General features: G+C 37.7%; 1 protein-coding gene across 2 annotated transcripts in view; it reads right to left on the bottom strand.

The window, feature by feature from the left end:
- The window catches only part of LOC134742141 (uncharacterized), a 22391-nt gene extending 337 nt beyond the window's left edge, over nucleotides 1-22054 (bottom strand). Inside the window, exons 1-5 of one of the 2 annotated variants that reach the window (XM_063675105.1) lie at nucleotides 21775-22054; nucleotides 4166-4321; nucleotides 1945-3319; nucleotides 1188-1845; nucleotides 26-1086 (exon numbers count right to left, since the gene is read on the bottom strand). In XM_063675105.1, the coding sequence (XP_063531175.1) occupies nucleotides 26-1086; nucleotides 1188-1845; nucleotides 1945-3319; nucleotides 4166-4321; nucleotides 21775-21831 (3307 nt within the window). In that variant the 5' untranslated portion in view covers nucleotides 21832-22054. The remainder of the gene's footprint in view (nucleotides 1-25; nucleotides 1087-1187; nucleotides 1846-1944; nucleotides 3320-4165; nucleotides 4322-21774) is intronic. The other variant, XM_063675107.1, reaches the window with a different exon arrangement.

Raw genomic sequence — 22054 nt, 5'->3', positions numbered from 1 at the left:
GAAAGCATGCAAACGGCTTACTTACGCAGGTGAATTTTCTCGGGTTTGCTTTGAGTTCTATGCTCTTTAGGGGTGTCTATAATTATTTCTAGAGAAGTTTTTTTCTTCCTAGTCGATCCAGGTCCAGTTGGTACTTTAGTTATAGATGCTACTGTCCCGTTCTTGTCATCGTAATTGATAACGTATTCGTTTCTCTTTGACTTTCTGTCTTTTGAGTAGTGCACTTCCCCGTTTCTGTCGCCAGACTTTAGTTGCAATGAGTTGTGGTGGCGATCAGCAGAATTCGCGCTAGATCGTTTATGGTTTTCTATAGTGTCTTTCTTGGATGTGGAATGACGACTTGCACTCCTAACATGTTGAGATTTGGTTGTTTCTTTCGAGTCCTTAGTAGGGGTGTCGGAAATCTCAGCAATCCGTTCGGTGATATTTTTGTCCGCATGTCTAAGTGATTTACTTTGCCTGCTCGTCGACGTAGATCTCTCGTCCTTATTTGTTTTATTTTCTGTTGTAATGCTTTGTGAATTTACTGAAGGGGCGCTCGATTGTGGAGCATTTGCAGGTAGTACCCCAGCCTTTGAGTCTACTTTCTTTTTCCTCGAGGAGTTTGTTCTTTTATTCAAGCTATCATTATATTTGTCTGCTTTATGGATTTTTTCTCGAGAGTTAGATTGATTTCGGGTAGTTTCTTTATGATCACTATTTGTTTTTTCAGTTGTTGCACGTGACTTTCGATCTAATTCATAATGATCTTCATGGATTTCTGTTGGTTTAATATCACTATCCGCTTTTTCATGTCTTGTACGTAATCTTCGTTCTACTGTATACTTATCTGCTTTCTGAACGATTTCTCTGTGACCAGTGTTAGTTTTATGTGACTGGCGCAATTTTCTATCAATTTCTGGTTTACGTATTTTATCCTCACCAGTTATTGGTGTTGTATTATTACATAGTTCTTTGTTTACGTTGACATACGTAGGCACTGCATCGTCGTCGTCCTCCTCCTCGCTTAAATACAATTTGGCGGTATCTGAAGGATGCTTTTTACTATAATTCGATTTCTTTTCCTTTATTTCATATTTGTTTACCCTAAAACAAAACATAGAATGAAATCCCAATATATCAAACGAAATTGATGGTGTTAGTATTGAATATAAGTGGTTTATTTTAACTAGCTAGAGAAATATTACCTTGCAGAAACATTTTGCTTGACCTTGTGGGTTCGTCGATGTGATTTTTCCAAAGAGCTTAATCGATTAGCCTTAGGGGGCTCCGAAATACTTCGAATTGCCGGTGAAGAAGCCTCTTCATATCTTCGTGACCTAGAACGTCTCGTTGTGTCTTGTACATTCTGTTTTATTACTGCGGAATCCTGTTCAACAATAGGCTTTAGTACTGTTACTTTTTCAGAATCTCTATCGTTATATTTTGTACGCGATCGTGGCGTCGGTATAGGACCAAAGTTTGTTTTAAGAGGAATATTTTGATATTCCACAGCGTCTTCTGATTCAGCTTCACTGTGGCACACACTGTTGGACACACTGTTAGATACTTGCTGAATAAGCCGAACAGATTGGAAAATGTTATCAATTGCTTCATTTTGCATTTTGATCCTGTCTCTGATGAACTTGGGCTTGTCATCTTCTGTATTTTTTTTATCATTCTGAATACCAAAGTAAGTTAGATCAGATTGCCGAAGTTGGCGCGTTTTAGATCTTGCTGGTATCGGAGACATCTGCAACGCCTTCAACTTTTCTATAACTGAATTGAAGGTGTCAGTAACTTCAGTGGTTGACGAATATTGTTGTCTAGAATTTTGACTTTTTGAGCTTACACTCTTGATAAGACCTGTAAAAAAAACATTCATCAGATTCAATGACATAGTTGCATTAATATTACGTACGTTATTTGCTTTAAATTTATTATTAAATTTCTTATATTAGTTACCTGCATTAATTGGCCTCGAAGTGAAAGTTTTTAAAGGACTGCTTATGTCAGTTTCACTAGCCATGCTGGAGGTTGTTTCATTGCTGCACCTTCTTTCTTGCAACTGCCTATTGATTAATGAAACAGCTGTCGGAACATCTGAATTGTCGCTGCATATACTGGATTTGTTAGCACTCGGAACATCGTCAGCCAGCCCAAGAGCCATGTTTTCCCCTAGAAGATATGGTTTGGGCTTAGGAATTTTGTTTTTGAGAATACTTTTTGTAGCTGCTGTATTCTCATCGTTTTCAACTACCTCACTAGTGTTGTGTTGTAATAAATCAACCATCGTATCATCAGTTGATTTCTTTTCGAGCAACAGTGTAGTCGGTCTCTCGGGTTTCTTCATTGGTACGAAAGCACTTTTCCTCCTTCTAAAATCATTTGTAGGTGGCGGTTTTTCATCGGTGGCTATAATATTCACTTTCCCAGATTCAGCCGCAAAATGTAACTCAGTTTTACAAAATTCGACTTTCTTTCGCCTTCTGTCGGCTTCTTCAATACCCTGGGCTTTCCTGTGTTGATAGTCTTCTTCAGATTCAAGTGTGATGGGCACTGTAATTGATACTTTACCTACTGACTGCAGGATAATACTACTTTCACTTGGTTCTTCAATCAATACATTGTGCCCTCTATTATGAGATATGTATTGATTGGTTTTGTTGAATGAAGTTTGCCGGTTTTTGTTAAGCCAATCTTTGAATGAATCTTCAGGAGGATAATATTTCCTGTCCTTTCTCTCATAATCTGCGTGATCATTTACTATTTCAGTTGACTTACAGATGCCACTGTCCGTGGAGGACTCCATTGCCAGTGTGTCGTTACAGTGTGAGATGGTTTCATTTAGCGGATCTGTTTCTTCAAAGCTGTAACTTTTGCGTCTATTAGTCCAATCGTTACTTCCATTCAGTAGTGATTTGTATTTAAGAGTGCTCAGTGATACGGGAGCATCCAATAGTGGGGAGGCTCGACTGCTTAGTTTCATTGTCGAGATGTCACTATTTTCTGAATCATACGAATACTTTCTGAATATACTTTTGTGATGGGGTTTAGGGTCGAGATCGATGATGCTGGCGTTGTCAGTGGACGAAGATTCTTCACTGGGCATTCTTATTGAGCTCTTGCCTGTGGAACTTTTCCATTTTGAAGGTTGGGAAATTTCTATGTCGTCGGGTTCTGTCACTTTGTAATTCTCTGTTTCTGGAGTATCTACCAACTCCAAGGGTGTTGATGATATTTCCAGCGGTAGCGACGGCAGCGATGGTAGGGAAGGCGTATCTCCAAACGGTCTGCTGGTTAACGAAGGAGATAGTAGTCTGGTGCCGGAAGATATTACCTGAAAACAACAAAAAGGCATTTAAAAAATCGTTTTCTCATTTAAAATACATTTATGTAGTGTCCTTCAAAACAATGAAACAATTGAATTCAGTATTAGAAATTACTTAAGTATGTAGATAAATCTGGTCATTGACTGTGGTTATGAATAACAACAGTTTTTTAACAGCACAATATTATTTCTTCATAGTCTTATTATCATAAGAAGTAAATTTTGGGAAGTTCTTTCACGCTGTCGCTAGCCAGAGCCTTAATAGATCATATCAATAGACAATAAGCTTTGAAAGTGTGTAGTTTTTATCTTCATGGTTGTAGGGATTATTTTGTCACAATACCGGTCATCGGCCTAACCACTTTTTACTACTGTCGTTTTTTTTTAAAATTTCTGTGGCTTTAGATATAAATCTAAGAATTCGTACCTATTTACCACTCGGTCTTAAGACTCGTGTTTGAACTGGCCTTAATTATCGCTTACCTGTTCACATTTGTATTATTGAAAAGTTACGTCATCTAATCAATAATTGATCGAGATACAACATAAAAAGTATACCTACTTTATCACAGTAGATACATTAACACACACATTAGATTATTAGGGTAGTAGATTCTAGATAAATTTAGAAGTAGGCACTTTGGGAAAATAAAACTACGACCCTCTCCACCATGCAAGGTCTGGGTCCTGTAGTCATCAGGTGCTATCGGCTCGTATACGTATGACTTGGTGTGGTGAGAATTGACTAACTTGTGAAAAAAGCATTGCTGCATTGTAGCGCCAGAAAATGTGTTACAGCTTTTGAAGAGCTATTTATATGATGATCCTGAATAGTAGTGGTAATGGAATACTTACTCTGCGGGAAGAGTGCACCATATAGGACGTGGCCGCGCCCGGCCCCGCGGTGGAGTGGTACGCGGCCCGCATGACCCGCATGCGCGCGCCCGGAGCGCTCGCGTGCAGGACTTCCATCGCGCGCGCCACCTGCCGCGTCACGCCGCCTTCTGTCACCTGGAACCACGATGTTTAGCGGAAATATAGGTGTGAGCTGTTTAACCTTTAAATCGATACAAAACATGCCTCCTGGGCGCTCAATAGCTATCATAATAATGCGACGCTGAATAGGCAAATAGGTACCTACCTAATGATTCTGGATAGGAAAAAGAAGGCTAAAACCGGGTCGAAAGTTGTGTTCAATATTTTGGAAATTGTCTCATAAAGGGTTAAAGCAGTATACCACTTCTGTATGCCTCTAAAGGAGCCCGGCAATCTAAAGCACTTAATATTATTATGATATCGATGGTAACATCAGTTGAGCTGTAACTCCGTACTGGTGTAGTTCTCTGAAAGTCTGTTCTACAGATGAAGCATGTAGGTAAGTTTTTATTTATTTAATTTATTGTGAAAAAACCTGTTGCGTTTGCTTTAAAAAAATGTAGATGTCGCAGTCTCATAAATAAATTGAAAATATCATGACATTGCATTGACATCAGCGATTGATAATAAACATGGATGACTACATATACTATTATACTCTTTGGATGACTAGCTTCAAAGAAAATATCAGCTTATAAAAGGCTACAAAATTAGAATACGCATGCTCACCAGCGGACCAATTGCAAAGTCAAAGTTTAGGTATGGGTTTTCTTTGACCAAGATTATGATTGGTCAATTTCACCGACCCGAAATACTATTGATCTATTTTAAAATTAGTCGCTCTGATTGGCCGTAACCATGCTGTAACACTGTCACTTGAAAATACATGACAATGAAAACTGTCTCTTAGTAGACGGTTTCATGCAATATAGAACATGTTTTATATGCAATATTTTTGTACGATAATTTATTATTTTATTTTTAAGTGAATAATGGGATAGATAATATATTGATTGCCATGTACGTCTGTCGCACGTTTTTAATAGTTATTTACGATACAAGCGCGATATTCGCAACGAGTGGCGAATTTTAAAACACGACCGAAGAGAGTGTTTTAAATCGACACGAGTTGCGAATTACCTTTTCCCACGTGTATCGTACAACGTTTTACAGTACATACGGCCCATTAAATTTTCGACCTAATTACGTAATGTGCGTACAGGTACAGGGTATCGTAATGGAGCCACAGATGTACTGTAAATAACGTAAACGTTTTTATAAATTTTGACCTCAGATTCATAATAAAGGTCCTCTTTGATCTTCAGACATCGATTTTCATTGATCAGAGAAAAAATGCAGAAATTCTTATTTGACACGTCGTAAGAACAGTTTGTGTGGGAAAATAACATTGTTGTTTTTAATATTTTCCTTGCAATATCCATATTTTCTCACCATTCTAACCGTCCCTGTAGGGCTAGCACATGTTTGGCGCGACAGCATCTCGCGGCGAGATAGATTATCCGTCCCTCTTTTAACATAGAAAAAGACGGGCCTACTGGTCTGCCACATATATTTCTATACCAAAATTAGCCACATCGGTCCTTTAGCCAAGGGGCTGAGCCAAGATGCCAGGGACATGTTAAAATATACACATTAAAAAAAGCGCCACCTACAACGGCGATTAGTATTTACTACCACTAATTTAAATTAAACGGACTATATCAAAACAACCACAACATATTCATCATCTTCCTCGCGTTATCCCGGCATTTTACCACGGCTCATGGGAGCCTCGGATCCGCTTGACAACTAATCCTAAGAATTGGCGTAGGCACTAGTTTTTACGAAAGCGATAGCCATCTGACCTTCCAACCCAGAGGGGAAAACTAGGCCTTGTTAGGATTAGTCCGGTTTCCTCACGATGTTTCCTCACAACCACAACATATTAACAAATTTAAAATAATAGGATCTTAATATCAATGGCTGTTTGAAAATGCATGACATCATCCCCATATAAAATCTGTCATGAGCAAAAGAAATCAAAATAATATTATCATGGCCAAATTATATGTGAAAGGTAATCCCATAATATTTTCAGTGTTTGTTGGAACGGCTAGCACATCATTTAACCGCACAGTAAGGCATATATTTTCCTTAAAGAAATACTCTAAATATTTCTTACTACGACTGTGACAACGGGCCGCCATTTGCAAACTAAATAGCGCCATGACTCAATATTTACGCCCCACCCAGCGTGGCTCAAAATGTGTGGGGTCATTTTGCAGAGCTAGTTCCTCATCTATGTTTATTATCAATCGCTGATTGACATGGCATTGGCGCGTAACATAAATGCAAGCGAACAAACACTTCCTTGATTATACGGTAAGAAATAAAATATATGATATATATAAAATTATATATCGCGAAAGGTTTGTTTAAAAGGGTAGTTGCATGGAAGTGGTTTTGCACCTGTTAACATTAAAAGAAAGCAAGTTTTAGAAAAAGACGAACGAATAGGTACTAAGTGACACGTGTCATTTAAATGTTATGCCTTCCCCTTTATAAAACGAAAAGAACGTTTGCGTTATGTTATAACCAAAGATAGATATAACTCCGTAATAGATGTTTACAGTCTAAGGAAAAAACGTGCCTCGAAAATCAAGAAAATTTGATTCTCGTTCAGAGGGCGCCACTAGTTTTGGTCCACTGTCGTATAGATGGCGTTGACTGTTTCGTTTGTTATTTAACAATTTTAACGCATATCAGTGAAAGAACATGGGTCAAAATCATAAAAATAATTAATGCATTTAAAAAAAATCATTTATCTATATTTAAATACATTTTATCGTATTTTTATAAATCTTAATTTTTAGTTTTAAAGTGTGTTGACAGATGGCAGTGAATTTACTGGGGTTACAAAATTTACTATGACAGTATCGCTCTAGTATAAGTTACTCTATGGTTATAACTAATAGAGTTCAAAATGATAAAAACCGGAGTCGGACTTGCCCACCGAGGGTTCCGTACTTTTTAGTATTTGTTGTTATAGCGGCAATAGAAATACATCATCTGTGAAAATTTCAACTAGCTATCACGGTTCATGAGATACAGCCTGGTGACAGACAGACAGACGGACAGGGAAGTCTTAGTAATAGGGTCCCGTTTTTGATTTTACCCTTTGGGTACGGAACCCTAAAAAAGGTGCTTTGAATGAAAATAAACTTTTGCTTCAAACAAAAATGTGTAAAATAGATCAAAACATTTCGTAGGTGGCCGGTTTTTTACTATTAATTTAATAGTTTATCTTTCGAATAGGTATACGTCAACCTAAACACCTAAAGCTAACTAAAAAACCGGCCAAATGCGAGTCGGACTCGCGCACCGAGGGTTACGTACTTTTATTTTTATATTCGAGTTGATTGAATGAAAGGTAAATCGCGGTTTACGATTTATGGCGTATTAAAAAAACACTACTTACTAGATCTCGTTCAAACCAATTTTCGGTGGAAGTTTGCATGGCACATCATATATTTTTTATAGTTTTATCATTCTCTTATTTTAGAAGTTACAAGGACACACACACATTTTACCACTTTGGAAGTGTCTCTCGCGCAAACTATTCGGTTTAGAAAAAAATTATATAAGAAACCTCAATATCATTTTTGAAGACCTATCCATAGATACCTCACACGTATGGGTTTGATGAAAAAAAAATTTTTGAGTTTCAGTTCTAACCCCCAAAATTTATTGTTTTTTTTTTTCTATTTTTGTTTGAAAATATTAATTCACAGAATACATCTACTTACCAAGTTTCAACTGTATAGTTCTTATAGTTTCGGAAAAAAGTGGCTGTGACATACGGACGGACAGACAGACAGACATGACGAATCCATAAGGGTTCCGTTTTTTGCCATTTGGCTACGGAACCCTAAAAACACTAAAACATAAACACTTCTAGCTGGTTTGTAGGTCGCTACTGAGAAGTATTTTTCACGAGCGTAATTTATGCTTGCGTTAATATATGGATCTCGGCAAACCTATTACCGTGTCACAGAAGTATCTAACAAGTAGGTAAGTACAGTACACTACGAGTAGGTACCTAGGTACATAGATATAAGTAATGGTTATTTGTTATACAAGGGTGCAAAGTTTTATTTTACCCGCGAGTGTTTCAGCACACGAGAAGTAAAATACATTTTCCCCTCACTAGCTCGGAAAGCAGTCTTTTATCCTTTAAAACTAGTGGGGAAAGTAATTTGACCTTGGATGGAGCGTGTTTAAGTAGCTTTTGACAGATAACAAAACGTAAAACGCTCATAATAATGGTTCGTTCGATATTAATTATCATTAAATAAATGGTTTGAGAATTTAATAAAAAATACCAAATTTAGCTTTATTTAATGATTTTATGTCATAAACCTTAAATTCCATAAGAAACATTTTTTTTTTAAATGATGTTGAATATAATTCTGAACGCACAAGTTGAGTCGATGCAATTTCAAAACGCATCGTCAGAAATGAAACTTCAATGAAAGATTTTTTTTAAATGCATGTTCAATAATAATAACACCCAGCTAAAAAAACACCTCTTCATAATGTCAATGTCAATGATGTCACAGAATTAATAATATAAAAGTTTCCAATTCCTTACTTGTTGTTTTTCTTATTTTTTCGCAACTGTATTAAAAAACGTCGTTCGATACACGTGCGGAAATGACATTCTAATGACATACTTTCCGCACTAGCATCGAAATGTACTATTACTGTACAGTAGACTCGCGCTATACATAAAATTTGAGAGGTCCACAATTCCTCATATTAGTTTTTGCGCGGTTCCAAGTAAGTTCTCTTATGAAATATTCATGACCACGGTTTATGATGAGCTCAACTGTTATTATAACTGTCCGCCAACGCTGTTGCGCCCGTCGGTGTACAACTGTACATGTACTGACGGGAACATGCAGTTAGTCGCAGTACAACAGGCATTAGGACCGTATTCAGAAATGAAAATTCATTACCAATAGGTACTAAACAATATAAATTTCACCACGTCGGGCTCTAGTTAGGTACCGCCTATTAATTGTTATTGCACTCAGAAATCAGAAACATTTATTGTTCAAACTGTGTAGGTACAAGAAGTATAGCTAGGTACATTTTTTTATGGGTATCAACAGTTTTACCCTTTTCGGGCACTTCAATTAAATAAAACAGTGCATGTCATTAAGGCCGTTCCATCGGTTTGCCGCTGTCACTGTCAAATTTCGCAAGAAAGAACGGGAAAGATCATGCGCGCCAAGTGCCAATTTTGATCGAATTTTGTTAACTTTTATTTATTTTAAAGGGGCCCACTGACTATCAGTCCGTCGGACGATATCGGCCTGTCAGTTAGAACAAAAATTTGACAGTTCCGAACAACTGACAGGCCGATATCGTCCGGCGGACTGATAGTCAGTGGGCCCCTTAAAAACGTTACCTTACAATATCGAAATTCGAAAGCTATGAAATTACTATTTAAGTTAAGGTTGTTTTTTCTTCTTTTTTTTGTTTATAGTATTACATAATAAATAACCGAGTAAAGTTGGATTAAAAGTCCGAGTTAGAGGTTACTTTGGGAATTAATTGTATCGAGCGAAGTGTCATAATTCGTGTATCGGAAGCTATGATATTAAAGATAACATAGTCAAGAACTACATATATTTTTTCCACGTCTACGAATATCAACGTCTCTTAGAAAAACATGATCATATACGGAGATTTTTCGCCTTCTGGCTCAGGGAACCGCCTTAAGTTTTAATAAAGGCGATCCTATCGCTAACGATCCCTCTTAGAAAATTGCAATGAATTTAGGTATTACAACAAATGCGGCTGTGCGCTTCCAACCGCAACCAATACAGTTTCGATATAATTTCGATGCGGCAAATCCACATTTGAGATCCTCATTGCAAATCCAAAGTCATCGTTGTTATACTGTAAATTAAATAAATACGTGACCGATAAGCTTTCGCGCAAACTATAGGCAATAGGTACCTGCAAACTATAATACGCCCATTTTTAAGGTTACGTGCCCAAAGGGTAAAAACGGGACCCTATTACTAAGACTCCGCTGTCTGTCTGTCCGTCTGTCACCAGACTGTATCTCATGAACCGTGATAGTTAGACAATTGAAATTTTCACAGATGATGTATTTGTTGCCGCTATAACAACAATTACTAACAAAAACAGAATAAAATAAATATTTAAGTATTTATTTAGTCGTATGGCGCAGGTACATAATATATAGGCAAACAATTAAAATAATAATAAAATCAGATGTCAACATTCAGTGTCTTCAATATTTAAGTGGGGCTCCCATACAACAAACGTGATTTTGTGTAATGGTACGGAACCCTTTGTGCGCGAGTCCGACTCGCACTTGGCCGGGTTTTTTTTACAGTATACCTACTGCCTTTTATCCAGGATCTAGTAATTATTCATTGGTAGATAAGCGTAGGTTTCTTATTGGACTTACACAATGGCGAGTCAGCAGATGAAATGAAACATATCTTATCGGAACAACTGTTGTAAAACCTGCTCAGGCTTATATTAGCAGTACGAGCATAGGCGACCTTCGGTGGCAAGTACATTTATTTGCCGAAGTGACGTGATCGGCGATACGGGGGCGAAATGAAATTGCGAGTCGGGTGATTGCGATCTTTCCAATGAACAATGAATGAACTTCTGCAGCTCACAGTGGGTGTCATCTCACAAGCCTGGATCTCCATTGTTTGTCTAAGTCTAATCTAAACCTAATTTAAATCCAATCCAACGGTGGACTGCGCTCGCATGCATTTGATTTTCCACTAGCGGAAAGGGTTGTGCACAAACCAATTCGATTTTAGTAGGCAAGGTACCATTAATGTAGTCAATACTTGTCAGTACTCATATAATGTACAGTGTCCTGCAATAATATGTTACTATGCAAAAATATGTGACACGCTCTTATGGCTCTACAAATAAGATCGTTGTGACATATTATTGCAGGTGACTGTACCTACCTATATCTAATAAGAGCAAAATTAAATATAACTAACAGCTGACAATAGGGGGTATTACTGCAATGTTCTGCCACCAGAGTGCAGCACTAGCCCCTTTAGTAAAGCATAGAGTAACTTATACATACTGTACCTTTAACCAATAAAAATAACAGGTTTTTGACAGGTTTTCAGAGATAATAAAATATGACATTGATGCACCAAGGCGATTTGTTTACAGAGGACCTACCGGGAAACGCGAATCCGAAATTTCGCTATCTGCCTCTTTATCGCTCGAATATGTGAGAGTGACAGAGATGTTAGATAACGAAATTTCGATTTTCTTGTATCGCGATAGACCCTCAGATTGTGGTAGTGGCGCCCCCTACGCAGAGTTTCGCGTAATATTCCCTATTAGACAAAATTCAGGAAATAATTTCTTCCAAATTAGAAATTATTTGTTTTCAATTGGGGTACTAAAGGTAGTCAACGTTCTGAGTAAAATAACATTAGAGTCAGACCAAGCTAACTTGGCAACGATTTTGATAGTACACTGTGCAAGTGTTATTTTAAACGTCAAACTTCTTTGAAATTATGACGTTCAATAATAATTAAATTAAAAATTAAAATTTTTATACTTTACTTTTTATAATACTTGCACAGTCTGTGCTATCAAAATCGCTGCCGAGTTAGCTTGGTCTGGCTCTACAAACGTTAATGAAAATTTAGTTACACAAAGTGGCTAAATTTTACCTCAAGAATCAGTTATTAAGCGCGTTTTAGAATAGAGCTTACGGAATATTTTCGACGCACCTACATCTATGACCAAAAACCGACAGTAATAAAACAAGCCAACGGTCTTAATTAAGCTAATTGCGAATGGCAGATGCCGATTGACTAGTTTTCAGCGAGCAGATCATTCAGCAGCAACTAATCAATCAACATTTCTTTTTCATTGATTCGGTAAAGTTTAAATATAACGATGATAACATTTGTTTATTTAATCAAACGTTAGGTTACCAAGTTTTAACGGGAAGTAATTTTCTTGTTGCCCTTGTTTTAAAGTTTTCAAAGAATTCAATTAAGTCTGCGGTTAAAAAACCTCAATTAAATTAGATCTACATCGTTAATCCGTCAACGTTGTTGCAAACCTTAACCGTCATTATTATTGGATCAAGGCGAATTATCTCAGAAAATAAGGTGACGTCATGACGTGATCGAACGCCAACGAAAACCAAAAGTAAGGTCGCAACCCACTGATCTCGAGAGACATGACGCTGCAGCGGCACATACGTGATGATGATGGCAGATAACGGTCAACGCGTTACATAGCGTCTAGAAAAAACGTAAGAAATGAATGACACGTGCTTGCGATAGTTTAACACCGCCGTGCCACTGTTGATTGTGTCATGTAGTCAACAAAACTGTTATCTGGTAATGCACCGTTATTGTTAAGTGAGATGAGCGGAGAATTCGCCTATTTCACATTTGTTTTTAATTATAAACACAAGTCGAAACTTGAGACAACAAGTTTAACACAAAAGGCTGAAATGACGACACCTAAACTAAGAATTTAAGTACTCAACTAAAGGTACTTAGCAGACAGGTAGTTACCGCCACCGCCCGATGACTTCAGAGCAACGTTCGTTTTCTATGTATGCTCTCGTTAAATTATTGCAAATTTTAATGTACTTACCTTGTATAGTTAAGGTTTACAGCGAGCGAACAGAGTGGTGTGATCCGCGTCGAGCGGGTCGTCGACTCGCGGGGGCGAACGCGCCATATCCACCGACTCGCAAGAAACCACTTAAAAATCCCCACGTTCAACTGATTCATCTCAAATGATTTACATATCCTAATGATTCAGTCCGAACTTCGATCCGATACTGACGTACTTTATACATATTAACTTATACTTGTTACTAATAAGTACTGTTCGTTGCCTATAATTAATTATTGACATGTGTAGACTGACTGAGGCAATTTGTTATTTCCGCATTATGAGATGTCCGACACCACTAACAGATATCTCGAAGACTTTGTATCGAATCGTGCAAATTATGAATGATTCACTTATTATCGTCCGGATATATCAAATTTCCCAGGTTTTCTTATTAGGGAAATAACGCATAAGTGGACGCCGAACGCTCCGCTTCGAGCGTCCACTCAGGCCTTACACTAAGAGATACGAACATGTTTGGTTTTAACAATTCTATGCTCTGAAAGGTGGCTTGTTAGTGTTATTCAGATTAATTTGAGAAAACCTGCCCAGTTGTTGAAAAAGTATGCGATATATTTACCTATTGTTATGTACGCGTACATCTACTATTAGGTACCAGTGTTTGAAAAGTACCTATTTATACTTGCAGCGAGCTTTTCGAGTCAACGTCCTTGATTACGCCATTGACATTGATATTACGAAATTAGTGCCTAAGTATTCGATTTCTTTTGTCGCTATGACTCACAGGTCATCTGCCCGTCGTGGAAACTGCTAAACCGTTAGTTATTGGTCATATTATATACTTATTTACATATTTCCCATTCTGACGACAATTGTACGCAATCACGAGAAAGTGAGCAATTCTTACTTTACTGTTATCGAGGATACATTAGAGGTTAGCCTAGACGTAAACATACATGTATTGATTAATTTCAGTGTGGGCATAAATCTGTCAGATTACCTTCAGGTTAATGTTAGCACTGACTATTGATGATTGCTAGTTAAATGATCATAAAACGACATTCGGCTGCTGGTAATGACAATGCGTACAAACAACACAGCACGGATGGTCTGGCGCAGCCTCGGCCCGGCCCGCGGCCTTTACGCAGGATTTCCGGCACACGAGCCCCGACCAACAACCTCAGCCCACCAAACGTTTACTCGACTACCAGCTCGTCTCTAATATAACTTCATATCTGCATGTAATAACAACAAACACACTGATACTGGTTTCTGAAGTCTTATGAATGTTTTGTATTGAGAATACTGGCTCAGCTAAATTATGCCTTAGATGTAGACTGTTGATACTTACTATAGTACTAGTTAATTTCATATCCTTGACGTGATCGCTCATCTTCATGATGATTACATTAAGTAGCTGAGTGACAATGAATCGCGCGAAGCTTTACTTTTTGTTTGTTTGTATGTGCTGTGAGCATACTTGAATTAAAAGGAATACCTAAGAATGAAGGACGTGCCAGTTGTTTTCTTTATTTTTGTGAACAGGCTCGCTCCGCGCGGTTCCGAGCTTTGTCAGATTAATTAGTATGCCAACACCGTCCCATACATGTTGTCAATACAAATAAAGACCGGTACATATGTTAAATAAGAATTCTACATCAAACAATGTTTCGCAAATCAGTGAAAGGTGTTGTTTTGTGTAATTGACATGACCACAATAATCTGTTGCGGCAAACAAAAGGAGGCTAATTTGTGTCACGCGCGAAATGTAGCAAAAGAGTTTCGTTTTTGCGCTTATAACCTAAACTTTCTTAACGTAGATAATTTGAATTTTCTTCCAATTACAATTCTGCAATGAAAAAGAAAAAGTTTTATCCTTAGATTATGGTTAGTAACGTTCTACGTCTTATTGATAATAATATAAATCTTATCACAATTTGAACTTGCATTTAACTGTAATCTTGCAATGAAAAAGACATCAACGCGGCTCCAATTTCAGAATATGTTCGCAACATTACCTCGTTTTAATCTTGCGCATGCGCAGGCCTCAATTTACTATCAATCTCTATCTATGCGGCTATCGAATGATCTAATTAAGTGACAAGACCAAGACCTTGTGGAGCCATGACCCGTCGCCGGGTGCCAGTCTCGTTGTGCCGATAAATTGAAGTGGCCAAGAGCGAGTTAGACTAGCGCGTGTGGAGCGCACATTCAGTTTTTCTCATGAAACGAGTTTGACCGATAACAAATCGTATTTTCTTGTTAAAGTACTAAAATAAATTAATCTTGATGTTTTTCCAAACTACTTTTAATAGGTATTATTTTTGGAGGGTTTAGGGGAAAAGATAAAAAAAAATCATTTTTTGTTATTCTATCTAGATTGCTGTAATTAGTGCGACAGTGAAGCTGCGTTTCGTTCGCTACGGATCGTAAACTATAGGCATGTGGGCTACGCAAGTACGCACCCTGGTTACAATAATAAACAAAATCGTTGGATATTTAAATGTGAAGTTAAAGGTGTTATATTTTTTTGGCGTGAAATAGAAAAACTATTCTATTGGAGCGTCAGTTATCATGAGATACTTGTACCTATCTAAGTACCTTTAACAGAAGCATATAAAACTGCAGTCTATAAACGCGAATTATACAGCAGAACTTGGTGAAAACGTGAAATTTTTAAATTATATTAATGCATCGCGGAACAATGGTTCTGGACACTTAGGCGGCTTGGGCGGAGCCGAAGCCAATACGTAGAGCCCTTTTTGACACTTACAACGAGCGGTTGCTGCTCTTGCCCGTGTCATGGGACGCACGCAGAGGCAGCAACCGGAACGGCGCGGCGTAAGGAGAATTGAGAGCCTAATAAAATTTTATTGCCAGCATGAGCAGACGATGACCTCGCCTCGCCCTCACAAAATGGGTCCTCACAAAAAACAACATCTATGATGGGTCAAAAGCAACACCGGTGTTGGGGCTGAGAGTACAGAGGTGTCACTGGACTTTAACGGGACGGGACAAAAGTACGATAGAGGCAGAGGGCCCTTTTCATCTATCGGGTGGCAGAACTTCCCTGGAGCAATGGAGTTAGTGGGAAGTGTTCTCCCCAACAGCTCTCCACAAGCTGCCCTGCGTTGGCTGATTGTACTGCCTACTGGGCCATAATCAGGCGATGGGGTCGTCACATCGCTGCGCCCATATTCATGTCTACCCGTCATGAACCTATTTGTGCTCCGGACATTTGTAAGGCGTGCGCGGAGTTTAAGCCAACACGTGAGACCCTTTTGACATTTTAATGAGATGTTTTGGATACATCGAGATATCTGGATATGGATGGTTCCCTTATGATAGATTACGTAATATTAAACACTCATTTTACTGTATTGAAATGTAGGAAACAATAAGATATTCGTATAAAGGATTTAATGTATTGATAAAATATAATAAAAAAACTTTAAAAATGATTTGGCGTATTAATTATTTACAGAAGCCCTTATATCATATCATATATTTTTTTAACCTCGTAAGACCCACCATATAAAGTTTTTCAATTTTTAATTTGAACCTTGTTCTATAAGTAAATTGGAACGAATTTCCTTTGTTTTACAACGCAGTGAAACAAAAGAAATGCTACTCTATTTGTTTCATCAAAAGGTTCAAATTAGATTGCAATGAATATGTACATTTTAATATACATTTAGAGTCACTTTCTTTTACAACGCAGTGAAACAAAAGAAATGCTACTCTATTTGTTTCATCAAAAGGTTCAAATTAGATTGCAATGAATATGTACATTTTAATATACATCTAGACTCACGAGGTTAAAGATTAAAGTCTAACTCTTAAATATAAGATGATGAGGTAGATAAAACTCCGCGAGCCCTTAAAAAGCTCCGCTTTTAGCTAGTATAATTTTTTGATTACGATGACCCATGCATTTGCTCCCGGAAAGAATGTTCTTTTCCCCTCACTAGCTCGGAAAGTTGTCTTTTATCCTTCAATTCAAGCGGGGAAAAACGCGTTTTATCCACTAGTGGGGAAAGTAATTTGACCTTGGATGGAGCGTGTTTAAGTAGCTTGACAGATAATAAAACGTAAATCGTTTATGATAATGATTCGTTCGATATTAATTATCATTAAATAAATGGTTTGAGAATCTAATGAAAAATACCAAACTTAGCTATATTTAATTATTTTAAGTCATAAACCTTAAAATTCCATAAGAAACGTCTGTTTTTTTATAATAATGTTAAATATAATTCTGAACGCACAAGTTGAGTCGATGCAATTTCAAAACGCATTGTTGACATTTCATACGTCAGAAATGTCAACATTGTCAACAATTTTTTTACTAAAAAACTTTTTTCACCGACTCGCGTAAAAATACACAACTTTCAGAGTTTTCTGTTATAATATAGTAAAGAAATGAGTGATTCCAGTGATGAAGATGATCTAACGCCTGTGGATGTTGCTTTTCCTCGCTATAGTGAGGTGAAAAGTTTTGTGTTATACACGGGCGCAAATGTATTTTACTTCTCGTGTGTTGAAACACTCGCTAGGCTCAGGATTCTATTTTAGAACCACTCGCTTCGCTCGTGGTTCACCTATAGAATCCTTTCGCTTGCTCGTGTTTCAATTCTACACTCGCGGGTAAAATACAACTTTGCACCCTTGTATAACAAATAACTATTCCTCGCCGTATCGGTTTCTATATTAAGAATGTACCTAAGTTTCAATCAAGTCATATCGAGGCGAGGGATGTCATGGCTCGATGCACCTACACAGAACATAACCCGCAACTGCTAACAATAACGTTTCCTATGAATAGAGGAGCGCAAAAACTACATTTTATTACGAAAAACTTTCATACTAATTTTTACCCACCTTCCTATTCGACTTGAAGCTTATCTTGCATAAATTCTACCAAAAACATTCGTATTATGATACGTTCACCTTTATTTACGTGCTTTAAAAAAGCTTGTACTTTTATAATATGTATAACTAAAATACGTTCGTTACAAATTGTGATACCTACAATAGAGGTAGAGCTAATCTAAATTGCAAATCATGGCCAGAGCTACACATTGTGTAGGTAGGTGTATTTTAGTTTTTCTTAAAGCAAATTGACACGTTTGAAAATAAGTTCAATACCAGATGTCGCACACGTATACTTAACTATTTAAATCAATACACGCCCACCATTCACCTGCCGAAATTGTAAAAAAATCACGAGTTCTTAAACTATGGCCGATTTGTTTATTTTATTCATTCTATGATGTCTTCATTCAATGATCGTGACAATAATTTCAAGTTTCCTGGAAATAATAAACTTTGATCTTTGATACAGTAGTTTGATTCATCACACAAATAATTACTCATCCTGGGACTCGAACCTAGGGCCTCTTTCGTAGGCAGGGTTAGTACCGGCGACTAGGCTACTGCAGTTTGTTAAAAATATGTGTGTTTTCGTAAATGTTGCAATCTAAATGTTTTTCGCTAGGGGTTATTTATCTTCACACATGTAAAGTCTCCGATTGCAAGTAAGTCCTATTTAAGTAACAAAATCATTGCCGTAGGTCGATTAGGTACTTTAATTACTGATTTTGCAAAATTACCTTGTCTTGTTTGGTTTCCTCGCATTCGATATGAAAAGTAAAGTGTTTAACTCGGGTGAAGGCATTGGCTTCAATCATTGGTAGATAACACCTTTACAATTTCCTATCAATATTTCTTATCCATCCTACCTTGCACATTGTTTGGCTATTTAAATTTGCTCCGTATCTTATCACTAATTTCAATAATATGTTAAACTAAAATGTTGCAATGGTGTTAGTGGGCAGAAAAATAGTTTTTATTCAAACGGGTTCTAACAAAAGTTCACCAAGATTATTACATTGATGACACTGGGGCCAACTGGTCACCTACGCGTCTAATGGCTCTACACGATGGCCCAGCGCTGGACCAGCGAGATGGCCATGCGATGGTTGAGAGCACGCACTATGGAATGGGCCACGTGGGGATGCGTACGCAGCATCACTGGCCCACTACACTACCGTTGATATGCGGACGAAAAACGGACACGTGACCATCCCGCCGCGCCAGCCATCCGACACACCACTACCCTCTTTACACGCTGGCCCATCTTAGTGGGCCAGTATGATGATCATGTATAATGAGATTACAGAGTACCTAACTGATCCAAATTCATTGTATTTATTATCATACCTATATTCGGTACCTATTTTTGCGTGTCATGTTACGTTACGACAAAACGTTTTGTCTTTGTTAACTAGGTACCTACTACCCATTGTTCGGAAGAGCGACACTTTCCAATTTTATGACATTCGGATGTTGGGACCAGTTTTATTCTGGCATTGTTCGTAATGCAACTATAATCCATACTAATATTATAAATGTGAAAGTCTGTCTGTCTGTCTGTCTTTCTGTCTGTGTGTTCCCTCTTCACGCTTAAACCGCTGAACCGATTTAGATGAAATTTGGCATAGAGATAGGTTGAGTCCCTGAGAAGGACATAGGATAGTTTTTATCTCGAAAATCATCCCTTAAGAAAGTAAAAAGCGGGGTGGAATTGAGATAATTAACGAAGTGCCTGCTAATTTGTGTGCATAATATGCTCAAATTTAGATTGCTATGAGATTTTTTCCAGGCGCTATTCTTACTCTAGCTGCGGTTACTAAGTCCACGCAGACAAAGTCGCGGGAAAAAGCTAGTAATATTATAAATGCGAAAGTCTGTCTGTCTGTCTGTGTGTTCACTCTTCACGCCTAAACCGCTGAACCGATTTAGATGAAATTTGGCATAGAGATAGGTTGAGTCCCTAAAAAGGACATAGGATAGTTTTTATCCCGAAAATCATCCCTTAAGAAAGTAAAAAGCGGGGTGGAATTGAGATAATTAACGAAGTACCTGCTAATTTGTGTGCATAATATGCTCAAATTTAGATTGCTATGAGATTTTCTCCAGGCGCTATTCTTACTCTAGCTGCGGTTACTAAGTCCACGCAGACGAAGTCGCGGCAAAAGCTAGTATCTACATATTTACAAACAATGATAGGTAATTCATATCAATGCAATTAGTATCGTAGAGCAGGAACAAACTCAGCAATCACTGACAAAAATATACAGTACGTGAAATGAATAAATGATTGTAATACTGTCAGTAGCGTCGACAAAAACTTTGCGTGTGTAATATGTATTATTAAATTTATTAATTCCTGGATAAGCTTATTTGGAAGATTGGAAGTAAAGTCGTGAACTTAAAAAGAACTGTTCTTGATTTTGTAGTAAACTAAGGATTACGATTAGGTATAAAAAAAAACTTCCTATTCTAAAAACAAACGGCAAGATTGCAACCTAAGTTACGGAAAGTCTCTTGCGTAGGTACCTAATTAGTAACAACACAATCATACTAAGTAGTAGGCGGTTGAGATGCGCTCCAAGTTCTAATTTTAATAAACAGGAAGTGGTCTAATAGAATAGACAAAGCGATCGGTAGCTTGATAGCTTCCTCGCATCCGTCGCGACTTTCTCCGTTCGATAATCGCTACCGATCCGCGATCTCCATTGTGTTACTTGAAATATGGCGCACTATCTCACGACTTGTGACTTGCCATGCGTTGCGTTATTTTTTATAGCTGTCACGTAACCCTTATGGGATCATTGCCGGTTTTATAATGATTAGAATACCTAGGATTGGTACAGTTAGCTACAATGTCAATGTTTATATGTTTATGCTTCTAGTGCACTAAAATATTGAGATTTGAGATATGTATGTATTTTTCATTTCTCATGCTCTGAAAGTGGATCATTGTTTATTTATGAAGCAAACTGAAAGTGATAAGTTTCTGCTCTAGAGCATTTTACATTCTAAAATATTTTTTCCATTTTTTAACGATAAGCTATTAAATTTCGGTTCTTAATAGATGTGTTGTACTTATCTACAATTTCCATTCTAATATTCAACTCCCCGTTCCATAAATAACGATACTTTTACCAAAATTGTTAATTGAAAGTACCTTCAAGAAATACTTACTATAAAAGTTAATATTTAGTCATGTTTTTTTAAATAGGTATATATAGGTACACATGTATTTTACTTTTCTCATATTCGATTGGTCGATCTATTGGTGATTGATCGAAAAGTAGGTCTTTCTAAAGCGATTCAAACGGCATTTCATGAATAGGTACGTACCTAGATTATTTTAATAGGTAAATTCGTAACCCAGACTAACACTAAACCAGGCAGGCTATAATAAAGTTGCTCATAAAAATACAAAAAACAAAGTGTACGTATGCGGTAGGTATATTTTTGTTCCATAAAATTTAAGAAACAAAGAAAAACGAGACACACCGTGCCGGACAGGTCTGCGGGACCTCTTTCCGAAGTTGAACCTTACCGTAACGGTACACTAGTGCCATTTAGGTTTTAAGGCAATAGCCTAGCTATGTAGCTCAAGCAATCGCGTCATGCCAAGTTTTAAATACCGTATAAGGAAAGACAACTTTACTCTTTTGGCAATGACCGCTTCTTAACCGAAATGCCATAAGTATAACCGGTAAGGAACATAACATAGCTACTTATATCGTCTATATCATCACCTATCTTTCGCAATCTCATCAGCGTTTGATTAGCAACTAGGGATTCTACTTAACATATTCCATATTTGGTGGTTAATTGATTTCTAAAGCATGTCATATGGTAGGCTGGTCTGCATAGTTAACATTCTTACCTAGTGTGGTGTTAAAAGCAGTGTTAAGACTAAACTTTTTTTAGTACAGGTTTTAGTATTTGTTATGTAAACTTATACAAGGAAGTTATTGATAAGCTTTAGTAGGGTCGCGTAAGCTCGGTCGAGCGGAGGGTAGACGCGGCGGCCTCACCTTCCCATATTCGGCGGCTCCAGCCCACTCCCGCCGCCATTGACCTGCCACTTCCATTTCAGTGAGACTTGCTCTCGATCGCTGCAGCTACAGTCGGAAGCGCTCGCTCGTTCGTAGCGCGTACGTCCGCGCGCCACGCTGGCTCAAAGCCTACTGGCGCGTACGCAGCGCCGAAGCCTTCCGCAGCCCACATAATGTTGTTTCAAGATCGTTATTAGCAAAAACGATACCGATTCGGTGTCAACGCCCACGGCGAACTTAAATCTGCCGCCCAGACTAC

The sequence above is a fragment of the Cydia strobilella genome, chromosome 6 (genome assembly GCF_947568885.1).
Source record: "Cydia strobilella chromosome 6, ilCydStro3.1, whole genome shotgun sequence".
NCBI classification, from domain to species: domain Eukaryota; kingdom Metazoa; phylum Arthropoda; class Insecta; order Lepidoptera; family Tortricidae; genus Cydia; species Cydia strobilella.
Note: the sequence above shows the minus strand (reverse complement) of the source record. Positions and strands in the feature narration are given on the sequence as shown.